The sequence below is a fragment of the Vicugna pacos genome, chromosome 14 (assembly GCF_048564905.1).
Source record: "Vicugna pacos chromosome 14, VicPac4, whole genome shotgun sequence".
NCBI classification, from domain to species: domain Eukaryota; kingdom Metazoa; phylum Chordata; class Mammalia; order Artiodactyla; family Camelidae; genus Vicugna; species Vicugna pacos.
The window spans coordinates 69,394,404-69,419,669 of record NC_133000.1 but is presented as its reverse complement, the minus strand read 5'-3'; the positions used below and the strand labels follow the sequence as shown (position 1 = coordinate 69,419,669).

Genomic DNA, 25,266 nt, shown 5'->3' with positions numbered 1-25,266 from the left:
GCGCGCCCCGCGAGCCTCGCCGCCACTTCACGAGGCGCGGCGGCGCCCGCTGCACGCAGGAGGAGGCTACCTCAGAGACGCAGGTGTCACCCTGACACCGGGCCGGTCTGCCTGACAGAACCGGCTCCTAGAAAGCAACGTGGCCGGTCAGTCCGTTCCAAGGCACGGTTTCATCCGCACCAGAACGTGACAGGCCCATTCTCACCGTGTTGGTGTCTTACCGGAAAGTAAAGGGCTCGAAAGCTCGAAAGCTGAGGCGAAAGGCTCCGGCTCCCGCGCGTCAGGCTGGGGCGGGGCTGGCGGAAGGAGCCGAGAGCGCTCGGAAGCGCTCGCCTCGCCTTCGGCAATAAGCGTCGGGGGCGGGGCGCGCGCGACGGCGCGTTCCGCGCGGGGCATTGTGGGAGGGGCGGCCGGTGCAGCCGCGGCTGCCATCTTAGCAACTCCTGGCGTTGCGGCCTTGTCGTTGGAGGCGGCCTTCGTGGCGGTCTTCGGCCTCAGGGAGCGATAGAAAGTCAACCGACTGACAGCTTTCTTTCCCCGGGCTTCGACAGGACGGTCGGCCCGCATCCGGAGGCGGAGGCGAGGGTAGCCGGGCACGTGTGGGGCCCGAGGCCAGCGGTTAGTCACAGCGTCGCCCGGAAGGATGGGCCGGTCTCGGAGCCGGAGCTCGTCCCGCTCCAAACACACCAAGAGCAGCAAGCACAACAAGAAGCGGAGCCGGTCCCGATCGCGGTCTCGGGACAAGGAGCGCGTGCGGAAGCGCTCCAAATCCCGGGACAGTAAACGGAACCGGCGGCGGGAGTCGCGCTCGCGCTCGCGCTCCACCAACACGGCCGTGTCCCGGCGCGAGCGGGACCGGGAGCGCGCCTCGTCCCCGCCCGACCGCATCGACATCTTCGGGCGCACGGTGAGCAAGCGCAGCAGCCTGGACGAGAAGCAGAAGCGAGAGGAGGAGGAGAAGAAAGCAGAGTTCGAGCGGCAACGAAAAATGTGAGCCCCGCGGGGGGAGGGGCCGGGAGCTGGGGAGCGAGGTGGGGGGTGGCGTGGGGAGAGGAGAGGGGGCTGGCGTGGGGAGTAGGGGGTGGTGTGGAAAGTAGGGAGTGAGACGAGTGGCAAGTGGCGGGGAGTGAGAAGTGGGGAATACGGTGGAAGCGAGTTGGGGGTGGTGGGGAGGGGGCAGTAGGAAGTGGCGTGGGGGGAGTGGGAAGTGGCATGGAGAGGGGAGTGAGGGTTGGCGAGTGGGGGGAGGGGAGTCTGGGGTGAAGGAGGTTGGCGAGGTCGTAGGAAGCGGCCTCAAGGGGCTGCAGCCCGGCGTATGCAAAGCCTGGGGCAGGACAGACCCACAAGTAGGTTGGGAAGGAAAATAGTGGGTCTCGGGTAGGAAGGCTTAGAGGAGAGAAAGCATTTTGGCGCGAGAGGAGGAGAGTCCCGGAAGTAGGGGGTGGAGTTGAGAGTGGGCTTGGAGAGCCGCGTGGATCCTTGAGAGTGAGGAATGAGCTACCTCAAAGATGGGGATGGCGAGCGTTTGTAGGCCCCCTGGAGAAGAGCACTCTTGTATTGCATCTTAAACTTGGGACAAGGTTTCTCGGGAATAAAACGTTTGAGGTGGTTCAACAGTACACCCAAAAAAACTGCGTCTTACTTTGGTGTATTCCTGTTAGAGATGTCGCGGTCGATTTTCTTCTCTTGGGTCTACTCTTTGTTTTTTGAGGTGTGAAAACAAAATGCGCACACCTCAAGGGTCCAGTAAGATGAGTTTTGACGCTTGAATTCACCAGTGTAACCACCATCCCAATCACAGCCTATTCCATTTGTTTACTTTTTTTATTCATTTTGCTTTAGAGTTCTCTGTAGCAAACTTCAGCGCAATCCTACTCATTTCTCCTTGTGGTGTACCTGCTGCTTAGAAGATCCTTGAATGTTTGCTTTTACTTGGCATTGATCACATACAGAAGAGTCACACCAAAAGTATCTTTTATCTAAGGAGAGTAGGTGCAAATAATCCCAAACTAATGAGATCTTGGTTGTAAAATGTAGAGTTTTGTTTTGATTCAAGACCATGGTACTCTGACGCTCTAGGTGTTCTTTCCCAAAGCCATACTGAAAGGTAGTTAAGATTTGCTAACTCTCCCTGCTTAACCAGCCATCTTCCTCAGTTCTGCAGTGCATGTCCAGAAAGTGTTCATGCGGCAGGAAAGGTACTGAAAATAGAATTTTCCTGAGACAAGTTTATGTGTACTTAATTTTGTAGGGGTTTTACATTTTTCTGCAGTGTAGTTTGTGTTACGTAGATGTTTCAGCAGAACTTGTTTCTAAAAGCAAATCATTAAGAGAAAGGGAACTAGGGCACTATCTAGTATTATAGAGGAAGCAGTACCTGGAGAGCTCTCCTGCTGCACTCCTTTAAAACATGCACAGTGCTTTCAGTTTTTTCCTGTCAGTGGTACGAAAACCAAGTACAAGTAATTGTGTCACAACAAACCTTGATTACATAGAATCCAGTTTTTTTTTTGTCTGGAATAAGGTCCTTGACTGAAGATGTAGCTCTCAAATAACTTTCAACAGATGAACATTTAAAAAAATTATCTGAGACATTTTGGAGGTGATTTTTCCGTGTGAAAACAAAGGATGTCTCCAAAGAGTAATGATTTGCCTTTCACTAGAAAGCTGAGACTTAAAGGCAGAGTGAAAGGGAACTTGGTATGCGAGGAATAATCAAGCTACACGTGAATAGAGAAGAAATCTGGGGATGAAATGAGAAAATAGAGCAGCTGTATAATTCCAAGTTGATACAAGGAGCACACTATCATTAGCACTTAGGAAGGGAGGAGGGGGCAGGGCTAGCAGCCACCTGCACACTGAATTCCTGTGTGTCATGCAGTGGGCACTGCTATGGGCTAATGCCTAATAATGCAAAGGTTGCAATGGAAAGACCTAGGTTTTGCAGCCATGGGAATGATCAGAAGTTGTTGCCAGTCTGCAAATCCTGTTGGCTAGTTCATTCAACTAATATTTATGGAGCATTTAATAATAAGTGCCAGGCATTATACTTGGAGTTGTTAATATAAAGATGATTGCCCCCTCTTTAAAATGTTGATCTAACTTAAAGACAGATAGGTAGATAGGTAATAGTACAGTGTGGTAAATACAGTGATGGTGATGTGACGGTAAGAAGGAACCATCCTGGATGGGTAAATACCTTAGTTCCCCTAAGAAATGAGTGACAGATAAAAAAAATATGAGACTGTTGAGCTAGGCATAGGAGAATACACGTGGACCAAAGGAGGGTGACCCCTCCACTCCTGTCAGAATAACGGGAGGGCTGCAAAGTGGTCTTTGGTGGAGTAAAAAGGTGAATATTGACTGGAACATGAGTAAGTACTGAAGTCATGGAGGGACTGGAGAGGTAACTAGAGGTTGGGAATCATGGGAAGGGTCTTGTATACCATATTAGGAGCTGGGATTTCATCTTAGAAACCAAAAAGGTTTTAAGCAGGTCAATGCATGGGTTTGTTTGCTTGTTTTTAAACAGATATAGGAAAATAGTTACACTAAGTCCACACAGGAGTAGTAAGGGAGCAGTTGTTGGAATGGAAAGGAGGAACAGATTTAAGAAACATTTAGAAAGAAACTACTGTGTGTCAGACACCAGTTAAAATGTCAGAAACCTGGTGGATGGGGGAGAGGGAAAAGTCAAAGGGAGTTTCCACTTGGCACTTCCAATGTAGGCACTAGATTTTGGATATAGTGAGTTTATCCAGAGTTGACACGTGGGACTGAAGCCTCAGGCGAATCTTGAAAGTAGATAGAATGACCCAGGGAGAGTGTGGACAGAGAAGAAAGAGCAGTTAATTCATGGGGCTGAAAGAACCTTAGGAAATATCTGTATTTACAGTTGGATGGAGGAAGACAAGTGCATGGTGGAGCAGAGAAGGTACCAGAAGAACACACACGTCAAGTGTATCTTCAAGAGGTCCAGTGTGAGACGGAGAGATAGAAAAATTAAAATCTATTGGGCTTAACCAATTAGAAAGTCTCAGTAAGATGGGCAACCAGATTGTTTTGCCATTTACAGTTCTGAGGCCTTGAATAAACTACTTGCTTGTAAGTTTGATTTCTTATCTGTAAAGTGAAGATACTTGTCTTGCTTATTGTGAAGATCAGAAGATTATTGTGCATTTAAATTATCTAGATGATACTTGGCATGTATTTAATGGGACACAGTAATGTTTAATGTCATTTATATACATGCAGCCAGATTGAACCTAGTGAGTTTAAGAAGTGATCTTACAAGTTATCTTAATGCAATAAAAGGTAGACCTTAAAATTAAAAATTTTTTTTCTCAGTTTTGAATAGCTCATTCACATTGTTCAAAATTCAGTTCAAAAGGTCTCCTCCTTATGTCCCACTCATTTAGTGTTGTTCCATCTCTCCCCTCCCCTCCATCCTTATTTTCATTTTCATGTAATTGTGAGATGCTTTATGTGTGTTGTACTAACTGTTGGAAAAAAATGGGCAGCTGAAAGTGACTTGCAGCAAATCAGGATAATAATGTTAATGACAGTAACTTACTGTAGCTTGTGATATTAGATTCTCATATACTTAGTGTTCAACTACATGGCCGATCAAGAGCCTTCTAAATTAGAGTACCTCACATGAACTGGGACCTGTATGAGTGATTCTTAGAGGAATACTTGAGCTCATTGTGAGAGCAAATTCAGTATATGGCACTGTGTGTTTGGGGGAGCTTAGGGCTTTGAGACAGAACATTAGGGCATAAGATCAAGCTGATGTTGATAAGAATTTTATCAATTTTTAAGTAATTATTTTGGTAGTTAAATTCTTGTGCATACGGTTGCCGTTCACGTTTGTTGTGGAGAAACAGTGTAGGGTGGCACAGTGCTCAAGAATCTGAGCTTGGGAGTTACGTAGGTTGAGAGTCACCCCTCAGCAAGGGGCAGTGTGCCGGAGCCCAGCTAGTAGACTGCTTAGCCTCAGGAGCCATCAGAGAGGTAAATGATGATGTCGTGTATAGAGCTGTCGGCAGAGTCTTGGGTATCTGTTCAGTACTGAGTAAATGCTGTTCGCTAATATTATGAAACAGTTCCTAGAAGTAAGCTCCTAGGGTGAGTTTGTACATTTTAAAGACAAAATAATATTGCCAGTTGCTCTGTATACATAGTCACACTCACATTTAACAGTACTGTATTGCTACGCCCTTGCCGTGTGTTTTAATAGTCGTCATTTTAAAGTTGTGATTAGTGTTTTTAAAATACCTGATAGCATGGAGAAAAATGAGGAACTACTCTTACGCCATTTTCGTTAAAAAACTTGAAGATTTTGATTCAGCCCATTTATCAGGTTGAAATTCTTAGCAAGGGGATGGATTCAGCAGAGAGGCCTGAGGAAAAGATTAGAGATTGGGGGAGGGTATATAGCTCAGTGGTAGAGCATGTCCTTAGCATGCATGAGGTCATGGGTTCGATCCCCAGTACCTCCATTAAATATAAAAAATAATAATCATGATAAATAAATCTAATTACCTCCCTCCGAAAAACAGAAAGACAAAAAAGAGACATAAAAGAACACTGAAGTTGGCAACTCATATGACAAAAGTTTTAAGGAATGAATAAGGCAATTTCCTAAGATACTGGTGACAAAAGTATGTGTTTGTTTTGTTTTTGTTTCCCTGAGAAAGTTTCAGTGGCTCTTAGAAAAGTTAGCCTAATACCTGCTTTATCATTGATTATGATAATAAGTTTGTCATCAATGAAAATCAACTTCTTTTTTGAATTTTGAGAGCTACCCATCTTCTACCACCACCCCCCCAGGTGGTAAGAGGGAGGCTCCGTTGTGCTGAGCTTTGCTCAGTTCTGTACCTTCTATCTTTGTGCTTTTATGGGAAAAGACAGACAAGAAAGTGACACAGGGATATAGAGATTGCAGAAACATGCAGAGAATTTTTATTTATGTGTGTTAGTACTTAGATTTAGTTGTAGAAGAGTCACAGAAGCACAGGCTGTCTTAGTAGGATTCAGGGTTCTAGCACAGCATCTAGTACACAGTAGGTTGTTCAGTACTGACCTGCCATATCCCTCAAATGCTTAATTCCGTTGTTCGTGGGCCCGTTGGTTTTCTGGGTTCGGGTGTGTTGGAGGAGGGGAATTAAAGCAATATTGGGCTTTAACTTTTTCAGCACTGGATCTAAAAATTGGTTTAAATTTTTCTTCTGATTACTGAAGTAGCAGTTTCAACCTTAACAAGAATAACACAACAATAAAAGTTATATGTTTAGTAATACTTGTAGGGGAACAGCTCTGCTCTGGTGCCCTGACCTTGCTTGTCTCCAAGTAGGACACAGCAGCAGGGCTTAATTACAGTCCTGGGGGGTGCCCTGTGGTTCCCCCAGGGACAAAGGGAGATAAGCAGCCTTGTGAGAAACTCCACCAGGTCATTTCTCATCCTCCTGGTCTCAGCTGAGCTTGAGAGTTTCCACTTACCCTCCCCTTTAGGCTATAAGACTGCCAAGTTGTAGTGAGAATTGAATCCTCCGCAGCAGCCACCTATGCCTGCACTTCTCACCCAGTACTGCTTGTCACCTAGCCTGTCTGGTTTGGTGTGTGAGCAGAGACACAGGGAGCTGACACCATGCTGATCTGGCTTTTGCTGTAAGTAAGAAACTGAATTTATTTAGGCTCATTTTCTCATTACTGAACAAATCTGTGGAACAGTGGCCTGTTAGCCATTGTGCCATACTGCTATTATTTAGGGACTGTTTGCTTGACAAAAACCCTGAATATGTATCCACCTTTACCAAATTCCTAATTGGGCAACTTTTCTACAGATAAGCTAACCCAAAGCCTTATCCCATTCCTTTCCCTCTGTGTGGAAAGTTTTCATTGAAACTTGGTTTACGTTGTCCTTTTAAGTTAAATTGTACCATTCTTGAAATTTTGAAGTGAAGTTTCATCTTGAACTTCTCTACATTTATTAATTTTGTAGGAACCATCTAACAAAAGAATGTGTTTGGGTGTGTTCTTTTAAAACTTAATGTTACAGAAACTTTCTGACTCAGCAGAAGTAGAGTATTGTTATCCTGGTATACCTTTCATCCACGTTCAGCAGGTGTCAGCCTTACTTGTTACATCTCTTATTTCTGTCTTTTTCTTTGGACTAAGTAGAAAAACAACAGTTTTATATTTGAAATAAAGTTTAATTTCCATTTAAATCGCTGCCTGATTTTCTTTAGACATTCCTGGCGATTCATTTTTAGTGTTGGGGTGGATATCTGTTCTCCTTCACTGAGCTGCTGTATAGGCTTATTGAAACTATCCTAGTACTGTATTTTATTGGATGTTAAAAAAAGAAGGAAAAGGAGCACAGAGTACATTTTAGGCTTTTTTTTTTCATAAAGATCACTAATAATTTAGTGTTGGAGAGGGGATATCTAAGAAACAAGCAGCAAAATCTTTGGAATGGTTACTGCAGATATCTAGAAACTAGCAAATTATGCTTTCTCAAGTAGCTACTATATCCCTGACAGAAGTATGTCCAGATTATAAATGCAGAAACAGATGTGAATCAATGTTAGATACACTGGTGTTAGTATGGTATCACCGTGAACAAGTAGCAGGGGTTGAAATTGAAAGCACTTGAGTGGGAATTGAATTATCCCCCAAAATAGTTTTGAATTGAAGTGGGGGTTTATTTAAAGGTCACTTAGAAACTATAGTCTTTACTAAACAGATAAATTGAATGACTCTCATACATATGTATGAGTCATCAAAAGATACAAAGGTTACAGATTTGTTTAATCTTGTGGATTATAAGAAAGGTGAAGCATTGATAGATTGGTCTCTTAGGATTTAGATGTACTTTCAGAGTCTCTACATTCATTCATCACAAACTATTATCTCAGATAATGCTCTTCAGTAGAAATACAGTGTGAGCCACATGTGTAATTTAAAATCTTCTAGTAGCCACATTAAAAAGAAACTAGTGAAATTAGTTTTAATATATTCAGTCCCTCAAAATATATTGTCATTTAACATGTAATCAGATAAAAATATTTATAAGATATTTTATATTTTGTTTTCCTGTTAGTCTTCAGTTCAAACTAGATACATGTGACTAGTGGCTATCCTATTTAAGATCATTAGTATAAAATGTGGAAGGTTTCCACTGTTGTTCCTTGATAACTGTTGGTATCTGCAGTGCAGAACTTCATTTTGAGTATAAGTTCATTTATAGTGTTTATATGGGATTAGAATAATTAAACAGTATCATGCTTTATTAAACTCTTTAGTAGAAGTGATAATAAAAATATATTTTCATCCACTTTCCCATGTATAGAAGAGCTTTTAATTGAAAATTAATACGAGAAAGAAAAAGTGCTGTAAAGGGTATAGAGTTCGGAACCTGAATAAATTGGTCTGTATTTTCGCTGAAAGCTGCAGTATTGTTGCTTTAGCAGTCTGAATCTCTTTGAACCTCTATATATTCTGACCTTGCTTGGGGAGAAGGGGATGAATTTAGCGGATCTGAATTGCTTGCTACATAATAGTTTCTTCTGACTTCTCTGTAATTCAGTCCTTAGACTGAATGGATTGGCAGATAGGCAAATTATATATTTAACAGCTTGTCCCTTCATTATAAAGCTGATAACAAAAGTAGATTTCCTGTTTCAGATTTACTCTACAGTTCCTAAAACTAATGTATTTGCTCTTTGTATATAGTATTTTTTTATTTACTTTAGAAAATGGTAGAGGAAAAAACCATGATTTTCTGTTCATTTGAATTTCTGTATCACTTAACATCTTGATATCTATCTTTTCTTAAATGTTACTTGAAAATGAATTGCAAAATCATAGAAATATATAATCAGACTGAATGTTTTGCAGGCTTAGAACTAGTTTTATTTCATTTTTTAGGTCTATTTCTTACCATTATCTAAGCCATTTTTCCCACTTTGTTTGCTAGTCGGCAGCAGGAAATAGAAGAAAAACTCATCGAGGAAGAAACAGCACGAAGAGTGGAAGAATTGGTGGCAAAAAGGGTAGAGGAAGAATTGGAGAAAAGGAAGGATGAAATTGAGCGAGAAGTTCTCCGAAGGGTGGAGGAAGCCAAGCGCATCATGGAAAAGCAGTTGCTCGAAGAACTCGAGCGACAGAGACAAGCTGAGCTTGCAGCACAAAAAGCCAGAGAGGTAACGCTCGGTCGTTTGGAAAGTAGAGACAGTCCATGGCAAAACTTTCAGTGTCAGGTGTGCCTCCTGCTCAGTTAAGAAAGAAATGGAATACAGACTAATTCCTTTCTCATCTAAACTTAACATTGCTGCGAAAGTTAATTTTTTAGCCTATTCAGATGTGCTGACTGATACTTAAAAGTTATTTTCATAAAACATATTCAAGGATACTTTTTGATATACTGGAACTGGCTTACATATTTGAGAAGAGTTTGAAACTTTTGCCATGGCTGCAGGACTTACATTCTTTTTTGGAAGGGTGCGGGGAGACAGGGAGTGGCGAAGGGGAAAGGTTAAACATCCACCTGTGGTTATGTGTTCTTCTTTTCTCTCTTATTACCTAGACTGTGAGAGGCTTTTTGCCTTCAGTCAGATTAAAAAGAGCAGGGCCTAACATTGAGTGACAGCACCTGCTTTTGATAAATAGGTTTTCTTGCTCTTCTTTTTTCCTCCTTTTATCCCTCACCCCCTACCCCCAATCCTGCTTCAACACAATGGACTAATTCTAGCATTCTGATCATAAGGCCCTCCATTTTCCTAATGTGTTTCAAAGAATCTTTTTAGGAAAAATGTCCAGATTATTCATCCACTTTTTTAGTATCTACTAACAACTCCTTTTTTTCTCTAGAGAGTTATGAAGGAACAGGTTGTCCTTGTCTGGAGTCAAGCTAAACACATGATTTGTTTTATCAGCAGCTGGAGCAGAAGTTGAAAATGTCTTTCTGTGAGACAGTAATTTGCTACTGAAGCTTTATGGCTTATTTGCACTGATTACTCCAGGATCCTAAAACTTGTTGAAAGTCACTGAAATACTCAAGGCAAATTACTTTACAGCACTGAGTGCTCCTCAGCATAGTTTGCATAATGAAAATGAATTCCACTGGTGTGTGCCATAGGAAATCCTGTTATTATAGTTTTTTGAACTTTAATATTTGACTCAAAATATGTGACTCGTCATTTTTAATCTTGGCATTACTGTGGACAAGCTGACATATTATTAAATCTCTGTTTGCCAGTAAGCTTAGCTTTTCAAATGCATTTTCCCTGTGCTGTCTTTAATTAGATGTACATACCTGTATTTGGTGGATATCACAGACTGTGCAATTGAATGTATGAAATTTTTATTAGTGCCTTTAATAACGAAGATACTTTTGGAGTAATGGTGCTGTCTTGTAGCGAGTTATTAATCATAGGAAGATTTTTTTCTCTTCATTTACTTTTTGTTTCATATTAACAATTTTTTTTTACACGGACACAACCCTCTGACAGTCTTTCCAAATAATCAAAATCATTTGACTATGTATGCTGTGATCTCAACACTGCCCAAACCATCAAGCAGTCTTCATATAGTTTGCATTATAAAATCTCATTAAATTCTCCAAGAAAAAATAAATTACAGAATTTTATTTCCTGACCATGCACCCCCTGGATTCCTGAATTTCAGTTCAGACCGTAGATGACCAGATAAGCTGCCTTTAGAAATTGTCAACATCTGAATGTTAAGTCCATTTTCCCCATGGAAGAAGCCCTTAGTTCCATGAAGTATGGATTACCATTTGTATTTTTCACTAACAGTAAATGTATTTTTCTTATTAATTGTTTGCCTTAGGAATGATGAATTACATTTTTTGTTCCTTCTTACCATAAACATCTGCATTCCTCAGCTCAGCCTTCCTTGTATGTTGTTTCTTTATAAATGGTTGAGCTGCTGATGCAGGTATTGCCAAGCTAACAGTACAAATCATTTTAAAGAGGAAGCTGGCGCGTATGGCAGCCGAGGAGCACACTCTGCAGGACACTGGACAAGACAGTAAATATGCAACTTTTAATGCTGATTAAAGGAGTATAGGTAAAGAATACGTAGGTATACATAATTGGTGAGACAAATATTCACTTTATTTATATTTTATATATTATTTTTTTAATTTGGTAAATACTATCCAGTTTTGTAGTTGTCCTTGTTGATTTGTGTGATATTAAAGTACTAGTAATAATTGCCAGGAAACTATCATTAGGGAGGGTTTAGTCGGTTGCTGTTTGGACTGGGAGGGATGATTTAAATTTAGTGCTAGAAACAAATTTTAGTGACTGCACAGTTTATCATTTGTCAGACAGAAGGTAGCTATAGAGCTACCCTGTAAGTCAGATCAAAAAAGTTCAGAGGAAGATTAGTAAATATTTATCAATTTTTAAAAAACATTTTATTTTTCTAACATCTTAACATGTCCTCCCCTTTAGGAGGAAGAACGTGCAAAACGTGAGGAGCTAGAGCGAATACTAGAAGAGAATAACCGAAAAATTGCAGAAGCACAAGCCAAACTGGTATGTGTAAAGCGTGCATGAAAAGTGCTTTATCGTTACTTTATATTTTTTTCAGAGTTTGTGGAGTGATTTTTGTACTCTATAAGTGACTTAGTTTTTAAGAGTTTTCGGGAATTTTAAGGGATTTTAGGCAAGAGTAGGAATAGTTGACTAGATTTTAGCTGCTGTCTTCCAGAGGAATCTGTTTGAGGCAGTCCAAAAATTCTGATTAATCTGGAGACAATTCCAAAATTTGCAGTGGTTTAAAACAGATTCCTAAGGGAAATTGTACTGTCCCTATCTCCAACTTTTTCTATCCTGCTCTCATTCGCATTTCTCCTGTGCCCATAAAACAAAAAAGCTTGGAGGTATTTAAACCAAGTAATATGCAGCATTTTGCTTGGCATTAGTTGCCTTGTTACTAGACAGAATAAGTAGAGAGTATATATTTGACAGTAAGTGCTCCAGATTACTTTTTTAAATAGTTTAAGTTTAAAATATTTACCTTGATTAATATTACTTAAGTCTCTGTGACTTAAGTAAATTGCATTATGATATAGAGATGTAAAACGAGATACAATTTTTAAACTTTAATAAGCCAGTGTAAGAATGCTGAAGTAATTTTTTAAATGGAAAAACTAATAATACATATTATTTCACGTCTGTCTTTTTTTTCCTATTCTATATAAAGTAGAATAAAAAAGTAGATAACATTTTTAGTGTATTACACTGTTCCCAGTTGAGAGTATGAATATGTTTTGAAACATCATCAGTATGCTGATAAAACTAGAGTTAAAGGACTATGGATATAAATAAATCAAAAAACAAGGATAGTCAGACATAAGGGAAAACTTTCTTTTCCACATGAAGAAGGCATATAGACATTCTATTTCAAAGTAAGAATATAAATTAGAGATAGAAGGAAGTTTACTTAAGATGAATGAGGATCAGTGCTATTACTGCCTAGGAATGAAGACATGACCCAGCAGGGGCTCTTGGTTCTAGACAAGTTTTGTCTAGTTAAGAAATGTGTTGAGAATAATGCAGCCATAGGAAGACATTTGCTGCTAAGTCATACTGTTGACTGAAGGAAAAAAGCAAGGTGTAGGCTCCAGTGGTTTAGAAAAAAATTCTGTGACTGTGTTGATAAGAGCAGAGAAAAAGATCTGGGAGGGTCTAAGTAATTAACGGTGGATCCCATGGGAGTACAATGAAGGAAGACTGTAAATAATTGTCCTATTGTGGATAAGAATGTGAAAGTGAAAAACGTGGTTCCAGAGCATGATCTTTTAAAAGATGGTCTGCCCCAGATAAGAGCCAAACTAGAAATATCTAAGCAACTTACTGAGCATTACACAATGGATTCTTACTTCATACCAGTGCACTGGCTGTTGTGAAAGCCACAGGCAAGGAGAAGACTTACTCCTGTTTTACCAATGAAGACCTTAAAATCTGCCTAGGTAAAAAAAGCAGAATATGAAATGGATGAGGAGTCATAATAAGATGTATCACTGTATGCTAATTAATAAGTATGTGATAATGCTTTTTTTGGTGATCAACATAAGGAGAAAGTCTCAGTGCAAGTGGGAGGAATAAGATGAGAAGTGTGCATCTTAATTTGGGTTTTGAAGGTTGAGCTTTGAAAGGTAAATGTAGACTGGTTTGTAAGGCATGGATGTTTTGGGAAGAGAGGAACAGTATAATTGATACTTAAAACATTGAAGCACAATTACCCAGCATGAGGAATAGAATTCCTCTTAGAACATGGTGTAAGAGCCTGGATAGTAGAGAGAGTTCAGTTTGTGGGTGGCGTGAAATACCAGAGGGTGGGTGACTTCTAGAGCAAAACTCCTAGAACTTGGTATGCACTGCCAAGGTTTCGATCCCTTCTGACCCTGGTGTGGCTGTCTGAGTGCCTAGGGACAGCCTGGCCTCCTTATGTTCCTCTAGCAGCCTTTGTTTACCCATGAACCATAAAAATAGAGCCTTCTGTGTGTCATTACTGGGAAAAGATTAGCAAGCATATTCTAGAGCAGTGCTTCTCAAGTGGTGGTAATTGGCCAGATTTTTTTTTTTTAATCTTTTAATCCCAGTTTGTCTCAGAACCCTACTTTTGCAAAATACAGTTAAATGAATTATTAGGAAGTGAGATCACATTGCTATAGAAGTTTCTAAAACACTTCTTAGCTTCTTCATAACTTGTGTGTAGAACCCATTACAGTTGACACTGTCATTGGTCCGTGGGCCATACTTAACACTAGCACTGGGCTAGAACATTTGATTTTGACTTAATTTTCTGTTCAGTGACTACTCTGACTGCATGCTATCAATAAAACTTCCATGAAAAGATACCTTAGGGGAAAAGAAGCTTGAATTTGAGAAAAATTGGTAAGAAATTGGATATAATTAGCTCATTTGCTTCTTGTGATCAGTAAAGTTGGAAGCCTAAGAAATTGTTGATGATAGAGAAAAATAATTTTTATTTGGTTCTGTTGGTGATCATTTACTTACAGGGAAAGAAAGAGTGTCTTGTGTAGGAGACAAAAAATGTTACTGTATAAAGATGCAAGACATATTTTTGAGGTTTCTTTCATTTTTTGTTGTCCTCTTCCTCTCAGTTTTGAGCACAGTTATTTAATCTTTATACATTTTTACTAGGAAATACTACATGGACTATATTGAAAGTCTCATTAAAATAATAGATATTTTGATAGCTCAAGTGGTAGAGCACATGCTTAGCCACACAAGGTCCTGGGTTCAATCCCTAGTACCTCCTCTAAAAGTAAATAAGTGAACCTAATTATCTCCCATAAATAAGTAAGTAAATAAATAAATATTTTTTAAAAATCATAGTTATTTCACAGGGAACTATATTCAATATCTTGTAGTAGCTTATGGTGAAAACGAATATATGTATATTCATGTATGGCTGAAGCATTGTGCTGTACACCAGAAATTGACACAACATTGTAAACTGACTATACTTCAATTAAAAAAAAGTAAAAAAAAAAAATTAAGAAATAAGGGGGCTATAATAGAGTGCTGTAGAGAGCATGTGACTTTCCTGGGTATGTCAATAGTAATAGTATATCTTGTTGAACCAACAGTTCTCTTTGCTTTGTTACATAATATAGATGTTAGAGATATGGACCTATTCATTGCTGTGTATAAATTTAAGAAGAAAAATGGGAAACATTCTTGCTTCTAGAAAGCAAGGGAGGAAGAGGAGTGGCTAAGCTTTACTATTAACGTAATCTATTTGAGAAACTAATGTGTTATAAAAAGCAGTTTGGAGATAAAAATAGCTAAGATGTTAAGTTCTCTTAAAGACTGTTCATTGTGGAGACAAGAGCAACTGCAGGAAAAGTTAACTAATAATATGGAACTATTTGGTAAGTGACATGAACTATATGAGATAACTGACATTTGATAGTTGCTCTGGGAAGTTTACTGGAAGAGATACCCCTGAGCTGGGCCGTGGTGGATAGTTAGACATTGAATTTAGGATGGGGACAAGAGTGGGAGGAAATGAAGTTGGGCAAAGGCCTTTAGGGAAGTAGAATTAGAAACAAGTCAGAGTGTGGGGGATCTCTTGGAATAATGGGGAAAGGAGTAGTAGTGGTTGTAAAGGAACTGTGTGTGTAAGAAGTTTGTATGATAAACATGGGAAATGAGGTTCTGAAAGCAGATTAAAGATAGATTGGAAAAGAAAGTACCCTGGAGGAGACTTCTTCAACATTACAACCATGAAAGAACAGCACAGTGATCTCAAATTAATAAAGAAGGCCAACTCCCTGAAAGGGAAAAAAAAAATTACTTTGAGATGTAACAGAGGTAATTCACACAAATAAGATGAAAAGTAGCTGTAATAAATTCCTGAAAATAAATCCCAACCTCAGTAGGAAAGCAAAGAAATGCCCCCTCCTTTTTCTTTTTCTCTAGTAACTACATACCAACTTCGAAAAGATTTTTTCCCCCATTAGTACCAAGTGTTGGCAAGGATATGGTATACAGAGACCCTTTGTATAGTAATCCTGGGAGTTTAAATGGTTATGACCATTTTAGAAAATAACAGTAAATCAGTAAATACCAGGAACCTTTTATTCCTCAGAATTTGTCTCATGGAAATTGAATCATATACAAATCAACTTACACGCAAAAATGTTTTCCTCCTATTTGAAAAGTGAAAATTGCCCAGGTGTTTAGATAAATTATATCTACAGTGGATTTTTTGGCAGTCAGAGAGCACTTGATAATACAGGGGAAATATCTAAATACAGAACTTAGATATGCATTATGATTTTCCTAATTTGAAACTTATATTTGAACATTATAATAGAAAAATATGCCTAAGTGCTGAGAATAGTTCTCTCTAATTAGTGAGCTTACATGTAACTTCATGCTTTTCTCCAGTTTCTACATTTTCTGAAAGTAACATATGTCACCATTATGATCACATAAGAATAATTAGTAAAGACAGTAAATTTAAGCCACCCTTAGACTAACTTTTAAGTAGGTCCCCATGACAGAACTTCAAAGATTGGTCCCAGTGATGTCTATAGTAAGGAACACATTAGCTACCACGTGGGGCTCTCATGTATGGTAATCATATTAAGTGCTCTAGACCGAGTTACTTTTGCTCATTTCAGTTCCAAGTTGTTTATCAACATACTTGATTTTACCTGTCCATAAGGAGGCAAGAAAATATTAATCAACACACATACTTCATTTATAAAATCAAACAAGAATTAATCCAAATGTGGATTGACTTGGCTTTTAGGCAGATTGGTTCCTAGTTCTTGGGTTAGTATTGGCAATGCACAGCTATCTTCAAGTATTTGAAAGGCTGTTGTTACTAAAATGGAGAATTCTAATTTTCTTTAAAATGTTAAAAATAGTACTTAAAATTTTTTTAAGTTCTCTTCTTCACACTTTTTTTTTTTAATAATGTGCCTGGGAAAACCCCAGCTACTGTTCTGAAATTTATATGCATCTTATGTATCAAAAGGGGAAACAGACTAAGTGAAGGTGATAGATGTTGCTGTGGGTTGAAATGTTCTAGGAGGGTATGTCAGTAGGAACAATGACCCTCATAACTGTCCCCTGAAATTCTAGATCTATAGTACATTTCCTCTCTATAATGAAATAGTTTTCCATTTTTCCCTTGCCAAAAAGGGGGATTTATCATGCTCATTGTGCTGTATATATAACACTTGGTATCTCACCAGTTTGAGAGATGAAAAACAGAGTACCATGTTTATACACTGACTTTATATGAAATATAGTCCACATACTTAATTAAGTTTAAAGTAAACCAGATCTTGCCTTGCAATTAAGAGATAGCCCTGAAAAGAGTTCAGAGAAAAATGTTAAGAAATAATTTTTTAATATTTGTTGGTAGACTGAAAAATGTCACCTACCTCACAAAAAAAGACGTTCATGTTCTAATCCCTGGAACCTGTGAATGTCACCTTATATGGCAAATAAAAAGTCTTTACAGATATGAGTAAGTTAAGAATCTTGAGGGAGACTTTATCCTGGATTATCACTGCGCCCTAAATGTCATTACTTACATCCTCAAAAGAGGGAGACAGTGGGAGATTTTACCACAGAGCACACATAAGGGAAGCCAAAGACAGAGCAGAGAGAGATTTGAAAGTGTTGAACTTGAAGATTGGAGTGATGTGGTCAAAGTCTAGGAATCCTCGCAGCCAGGAGGAGCTGCAGGAAACAAAGAATAGACTCCTCTAGGTCCTCCAGGGGGAGCACGGCTTGCTGATATCTTGATTTGGGTCCAGTAATCCTAATGTTTAACTTTTGGCAGTCAGAATAATTTTGTGTTGTTTTGAGCCTATCTAATTGTGATGATTTGTTTTTGTGAAAATGTGGTAGTGTTTTTTGAAATTGGACAGTGGGAAGAGGCGGGAAGAATTTTGAGACATGATCAAAAATGCCTAGACTGCTTTAAGAAGACTGTTGGTAGGAATATGGACTTTAAAAGGTACTTTTTTTTAGAACCAAGAAATAAAATGAGAACTTGATGTTTGGGGAAAATTTTAGCCTATTTAGATTGCAAAAGATACTAAAATTAGGAGGTGCACTATTAGAAAACTGGAGCAGAACTGCTCTGGAAAGAAGGCTTAATGGTGCGAATGCTGAAGAGATTATGTATATGGCTCATCCGGCTACCTCACCCATTTTAACAAAAGCCAGGATTAGATGAGATTATCCAGAAAAGACCTGTGGAAGAGCCTGTTTTCTAGTGGCCTGGTGTGCGCATGGGAGACCCACAATGTTTTTGAGGATGTTATATCAGCAGAAACTGCCAACGTGGGTTGAGAGGGAGAAAGGACATAATGATGAAAGGCTTTCATACTCCAGTAACATAGGAAAAGGTGATGTGAAGACAGAACAGAGATTTGAAGATACTGGCAGAAGAAATGTGACTCTGTCAACACTTCGATTTTTTTTTTTTTAGGCATACTGATTTTGGATTTCTTCCCTCTAGGATAAACTTTTGTTGTTTTAAGCCATCCAGTTTGTGGTCATTTGTTCCAGTGGCTACAGGAAACAGTTGGAAAGAGAATGGGGCATTTATAGTAGAGTAAGCATATGTAAGTTGAAATAACACAGTACTTAGGATGGCTAGTAGTGATATATTTACCTGTATTAAGAGACAGAAAAATACGGTATGGCACCAAATGTAAATGTCAGTTAAATATTTTAATTTGAAATGAAATGGTGGGGAAGTTAGACAAGGATTTTCTTTCAGTCAGTGAGAGCTTGTTCCCAGTTGATAAGATAGAAAGCTGATTTAATTATGGCAACGAATTTTTTTAAGCTTTCTGGATATTCGTGATATGACATTGTGTGAGGTGGCAAGAAGGACAAAGGCTAGAAACAAGAAAGCTGCTGATGTCAGTGAAAAGATGGGGGCTTGAATTGATAAGGTGGCAGTAGAAACAGTACAGAGAGAATAGGTAAATTTGGTGAGTGAAAAGGATATACAGAGAGGGAAAGAAGAGGAACAAGGAAGGGAAAGCAAAGGCGTGGTAGGAACCAGGGAAGACCTGCTGCAGTCATGCTAACAGCCAGGGATCACCAGGCGTTCAAGGAAGACTTTCACAGAAAGCAGTGGATATTGAACAAGACAAACAAAAGAACTGACTTGAAGGAACAGAGCATATGGGATACAGAAGATTAAAAGAACCACATCTAGAAGAGTAATTTTTTGTGAAAATTTAAGAAATGAATGGTAAAATCCCGAAGGCATCAGGTTTCTCTTTTGTCAGTAACATCCATCTCACCACAGCTCAGGAGGACTGATTTTTGTACCTAGTATTTCATTTTACCTTAACTATCGGTTCCTTGAAGCAAATGTCTGTACTTTAGGTAAAACAGAATCTCAGAGATGTTATCTAATGTTAAAGTCCCCAAAATATATTTATATTTATATTGACTATAAGGATAATAAAGGAGAATTAAATTGAGAAGGGGGCTAGAGGGTGTGTGGTGGTATGAATTCTCTTTCAATGGGTAGTTAATGATGTCCCACAGTAATAGTATATATCCTAAGGAGGTAACTGTCAGAATAACTAAATAACTATGGTCCCTTGGGGGAGGAAGAGGAATTGCTTTTTTCAATCCTTCTGTTATTTTTTTAACCTTGTATATGAGTAACACTAATAATATAGTTTGCTAAGAGTCAAAACTAACTACATCAAATTTCTTAATTTTTTTTTTTACTCATTGTTTAAAATGGGACTTAACATTATATTTGTTATGGAGGGGAAGGTGCATCAAAGACTTACAATTGCAAATGGCAGAGTGGAACAGGAGGGTGTTTCAGAAGGTTAAAATGCAGCAATTCACATTTCCAAGTAGAGGCATGTTTCCTAATTGTAGTTTTTTTCTCATTCTGTCCCATCATTCCTATAATCATTCCCCATAACATTATTTCTATCTTTGGATTTTTTTTTGTAAAAATTCATATATATTGCAAATAGTAGTAGATTTTCAGTATCCCTGTTTGCTAAATAAACTGCTGTTAAGGACCTTGATCTAGAATTATGGACAGTGTAAAAGGAGGATGCTTAGAAAAGTAATTTTGAAAAAGGCAGCGTAAGATCTCCAGGGAAAGGGGGATAGAAGATACTGGGAGGAGTAAATAGACCCTTCTCCTATAATGCTGTATTTTGCTTTTGTGTATTTCATCTCACTAATCATTCTTTTGAGTGGGGTAAAGGTTGAAAGACTTTTTGAGACCCAACAAGTCCTGGATGTAGTGGCTAGGAGGGCCTGCCCCAGTGTGGTTGACTTTCTTTTGGCTTCCGTGATGTCCACCACATAAGGAGAGCTTAGTGTCGCTCATCTGTGTGAATACAAATGTACATACCCTTCCCCCGTCACTTGAAATAATGCTTTCTTTTGCATACATTTGAAACAAAAGAGGGGACAGGAACAATGGGTAATATTCTCCAGCAAATGGGGTCAACAGGAACGAAGCAGCATTTCAGACAATTACTGCAGAGCAAGGCGCGGGGGTTTGGAAGAATACCTAGCAAGTAGGGTGCAGGGTCAAACCGCTTACAGATGGATGGGCAGTTTTTCATCTCCTGAAAGTCACTATATTAAAATGAAAGATGACTTTGATTTTTCTCAACTAGTGCTTTTTTTATATATAATTTACTTTTATTGTCAAGATTTATCAATTCATCAAGACATTCATCAACTTCCAGTTGAGAAACTTTCTGTGACTTTCAGTTCAACATGGTTTTCTTATTTTAGAGCTAAAGTAACTTATTTCCTTCTTTGGTCATTTAGGCCCTCAAATATTTTTTGTTTGGTTTTGAAGGGTAATTTCCAGCATTTATAAAAGTATTGCACTTTACAGTGTGTTCTCTCATTATCTTACTTCATCTTGTAATTACCCTGTGAGATAATTGCTCTGTGATCATTTCATATATAGATATAAAATAAGGGTCACAGAAATTAAGATTTTTCTCAAAATTATTGAAGAAGCTTAAAGACCAGGTATGCACATCATAAAATTCTTTTTTGTTTTACAAGCCTTAGGGGTGTTAACTTTACAACTAGGGAGCCTTCCCCTCATATTAAAATTGCTAAAAACTTACTTTAACTTCTGAGTCTTAATTTTTATACCTATATTGTGTTATGATTCCTGTACGACGCAGTTTATTCCTTCCCACTCCCTTTGCCCCCTGGTAACCATAAGTTCTCTATGTCTGTGAGTCTGTTTCTGTTTTGTAGACACATTACTTGATTGACTTTTAAAAATCATTCCATTATCAAGTACCTCTAGTAACACTGTATGCTTAGCACCAGGGATAACACTATTAGCTATAGTCCCAAAGAAATTACAGCTCCCCCTCTAAATATATACACTCTTCAATCTCCTATGTTTGTAGACTTAAATGTGAGACTGAACCTTGCCTTTTTCTTTACTCAATCTAAAGGCAATTTCAGTGTAGTAGAAATAGTATTTTCTGTCAGTGAAGGGAATTAACTTCTTAAATCTTGTTTAATTTTTTGATTAGGTAATAGCACATGATTCAAGTTTGTTTTTAATAGCTACACAGTATTTTCTTTTATAGATCTTCCATAATTTAATAGTTCCATATTGAGTATTTGGGTTTTTCCAGTCTTTTACAAACCATGTTGCAATAAACTTGTTCAATTTTGCATGCATGCAAGTATATTTAAAGGATAAATTCCAGAAAATTAAATTGCTGGATAAAAGTATTACAAAATGCAGTTTAGGGTAAAGAGTGCCAAAGTACTTTTCATGAATTTCTCTTACTGGTTGACGTTGTGATGTTCATTTCAAACCCTTTACTCCCAAAGATTCTTTCTAATCTGCTTTCCTAGGTGCTGAGTTAGAGCCTTAGGGAAAAGTGAGTGTGGGGTGTTGATACAGGTAATAGTTTCCTAAGCACATGCACACACTCTGAACCTTTACCATATGCCCCGATTCAATTGCGTGTGCCATTCCCTTACCCAAATGTGTTCTGATTTATGAAAACTGTGGGTAAAGTAATTGTCATATGAATTTACTAATGATGAGTAGCAGGTAATTATTTCTTGTGTAATTATCAGTATCTAAACAAGAGAGAGGTCTTTTAAAACGGACCCTGACATACAAGTGGGATTTCAGTAGGAAAGCGTGGCATGAGCTACAGAGAGGGGGAGGCAGATAGAAAGGGTCATTTAGGAGAGAATAGTAGAAACAGAGTTGGAGCCAGATTATAGAAAGTTGTAAATACGCTAATTTAGGAGGTTAAGCCATATTCTGTGCACATTGGAAGTTTGAGGGCAAGAGAGCGCAGTGCTCAAGAAAGGTGAGGCTAGCAGCGTTGTATGGAATGGATTGAAGGGCAGAGACTGGAAACGAAAGCGTTTCAGGTCTGCAAGAGATGTGGGTCCCTGAACTGCAATGGAAGAAAACTCTAGATGAGAGAATATAAAGGAAGAATGAACAAGTTTAATGACTATTTGGTTGTGTCAAGGGAAAAGGTGAAATAAAGCAATACTATATACTCTTTGGGTGGCAGTAGGTAAGACAGAAAGGGCTAATTTAAGGTTAGGCTTGAAGAAGTTTAAATCTTGAACTTGCTGAATTTTGAAGACATTGAAGAAATTACCCAGTTGAATGTTCATCAGCCAGCTGGAAATGTAGTTTAGGAGGATGGTATGAGAGAAGATGTATCTCAGCTCTCTGGTGGGTTTTCCACCTTTTACAAGGATAGAAATATATGAAAATCCACTTTTCCATCTTGCCTGCTCATCAAATTCCCACTTTTTAAATTTTGGATCTTCTTCATCTCTGACCTTACTTGATTACACTGGATTCGCTCACTGCCTGTCTTTCACCTTTTATGCCTCATAATCCGTTAGCTTACACCCTCTCCTGCTCTCTATCCCTCATAAAGTAAAACAAACCTCTTTATGTGGTAGTGGTGGTGGGGTTTTTTTTAACCCCCACAGGATAAAATTTAAATGTTTTATGTTACATACCAGAATTTGTTACTTTTCCCATGTGTCCTGCCATAAACCCTGTAGTTCAGTCACACTGATTTTTATTATTCCTGAATAGAAAAACCTGTCACTGGCAACAGACATGACTGGCCTGGTGGAGGACCTTAGCCTTTTGAACCTTAGTGTGTCATGTGTGGGAGGAGGGAAAATTTTTAAGACTCAAGTTGAAGTGAACAGAAGACTGAATAAAGATAAAGTTCACTAAACCTACTATTAGTTTTTTTGATCGTCTAGGAAATTTCAGTAGAGTAATGGAGATGGAAGCAGTAAGTTTTTAAAATTTAACTTTGAGTGGAAATAGACATTTGAAGGATGCAGTGATGTTTTTTAAGATCAAGGAAGAAGACAACTCTGATAACATTAAAAAGTCAAGAGTTAGAGCAGGTTTTCTCAACCTTGGCACTATTAACTTTTGGGGCTAGATAATTCTTTGTTGTGGGGGGCTGTCTTACACATTGTAGGATGTCTGGTAGCCTGTCCTCTACCCACTAGATGCCAGGAGCCACCCCCCAGTTGTGACAGCCAAAATCACCACCACACACTACCTGATCTCCCCTGGGAGATAGGAGTAAAATTGCTGCTGGTTGAGAATTAAGGAAGTGAGCATGGTATCTTTGGGAAAGGAGAGACTTGATGAGGAAGGAACTCATGCGAATGGCTTGAATTTTCTTGGTAAAGAAGGGAAGTCTGTAGGGAACACAGGAAGGGATTTTGTTGCTTGAGACTGAAGGAATTGAAAGCTTTGCAGAAATTAATTATATTGGTGTCTGTTTGAAATTAGGTATCATTTTATAGCCAGCCAGGTCAGAAAGATTTCTTATTACTTTTCTCTCCAGAAAAAAATTTAGTATTCTCTTGGTTGTATATTGACAACATAATGTAGCTCCATTGGAGATTGTGTGTATAGTTTCTTGAATGCCTTTCTAATGGTACATTTAGTTTTGGTAATTAGTAGATAAAATGCTCTGAAAAATTCATTCTTTGATTCATAATTGAGAGTTTATTAATCTGGTGCACCGAAGGTGTAGATAAGAAAGTAGTAGAACAAAATGTATACTGATCTCTAGACATGGTTTGTAGAAACTTTGTTTTCAGAATGTTCAAGTGCATTCCTATAATTTGTTCGTATACTTTACATAAAAAACAAAATCAGGAAATGTAGGAATACTTAATTAAATTAAGGAGTTCTAATTCCTCAATATTTTTTCTTCTGTCACTTTTTGTGTCATCTTAGGCAAGTTTTCTTAAACATATACTTCTGTATGCTCCTTTTGGTTAACTTGCCACCTAATTTCCAAAACATTACTAATAGAAATGAAATTCTGATTTTTTACTTTTAACTTTTAGGCTGAAGAACAGTTGAGAATTGTTGAAGAACAAAGAAAGATTCATGAGGAAAGGATGAAACTAGAACAAGAGCGACAACGTCAACAAAAAGAAGAACAAAAAATTATCCTGGGCAAGGGGAAGTCCAGGCCAAAACTGTCCTTCTCATTAAAAACCCAGGATTAAATTGCAAACTCTGAACTTTTTACAAAGAAAAATGGAAAAACTTTGTATGGTAGCTTCATGTTGAAGTGGTTTTTTTGTTTCGTTTTTGTTTTTTTAATTTGGAAAATCTGGAAAGTTAGCTTGTTCTAATAGGGGCTATGCTCTGCAATTCCTTTTCCCCCCTCCCCCCACCCCCTTAACTTCCATTAAGTCAAATCCTTATCAGATCATTGTTATCTTCTAAAAAAGTGATATATTTTTCACCTGTTGGATTCTGTAGTAGTGGTCTGAAGAAGAGCAGATCACTTTGTAAGCTATGGATGGTCTGATAAGGCTTTTACTGACCCACTGACTTCAGAGTTATACTCTGTTTACTACATCATAATGCTGGTTTTGCTGACTTTTTGTTTTTTTATATATTTATAAAAAAAGAAAAAGTTGGTAATTGCATTGGAAGCGCCCAGGGTGTCACTGGACCTTTGTGTGGTGTATTGTTAGACCAGTGTCCTTGCGACACTGTTGCTCTTGACGTTCCCGACACAGGTAAGGAAACAGTCGGTCAGCTCTGATACACGATATATATACAGTGCAGTATTGTCTCTGTTCAGTTTGTTCTTATTTCATTGACAAAATCAAACCAGCATTCCCCATTGTGTAAATAAATGATTTTGCTGAATAAAGTAAAGTCTTAAATTCATATGTTGAAGCAATTTTTTTTAAAGTTCTGTTAAGTCTTAAAGAGGGTGGTTTACTTTTTGATGGTCAACAATCTAGAATTCCTAGAACTATGCTATATATTTCCTCTCATTTATACTTTTAACATAGGATTTATATGTACATTAAATATACTTGAGAATTAGTATTTAATGGCTATTTTTACAGATATTGAATTTATGCTGATACAGCAATTATGACAACAGTATTACCTTTAAGAAAGACTGAGTACCCAGAAAAAGATTTAAATTCTCAATCCTGTGCCTCTGTTTTAGGATATAAGTATTATCACCACAAATTATGCTTAATAAAGACAGAAAAATGCTTCTAAAAATTTATAGTACCTTAGATTATTTTCAAAGTGGGCCATCAGAAAGAACTTAGCTTTGTACTTTTACAAAAGGCTAAGGGTAGCCAAATCATCTTCAGTGTAGGGTACCTGCACGTTTATTTTTGGGAC

General features: G+C 38.3%; 1 protein-coding gene across 1 annotated transcript; it reads left to right on the top strand.

Moving 5' to 3' along the window:
- The first annotated feature begins 394 nt into the window (after window positions 1-394).
- On the top strand, window positions 395-24,789 carry ARGLU1 (arginine and glutamate rich 1). The gene is made up of 4 exons (XM_006215529.3): window positions 395-990; window positions 8,981-9,206; window positions 11,484-11,567; window positions 23,949-24,789. The coding sequence occupies exons 1-4, from the start codon at window positions 644-646 to the stop codon at window positions 24,111-24,113; spliced, it is 822 nt and encodes a 273-aa protein (XP_006215591.1). The 5' UTR covers window positions 395-643; the 3' UTR covers window positions 24,114-24,789.
- Window positions 24,790-25,266: the final 477 nt, after the last annotated feature.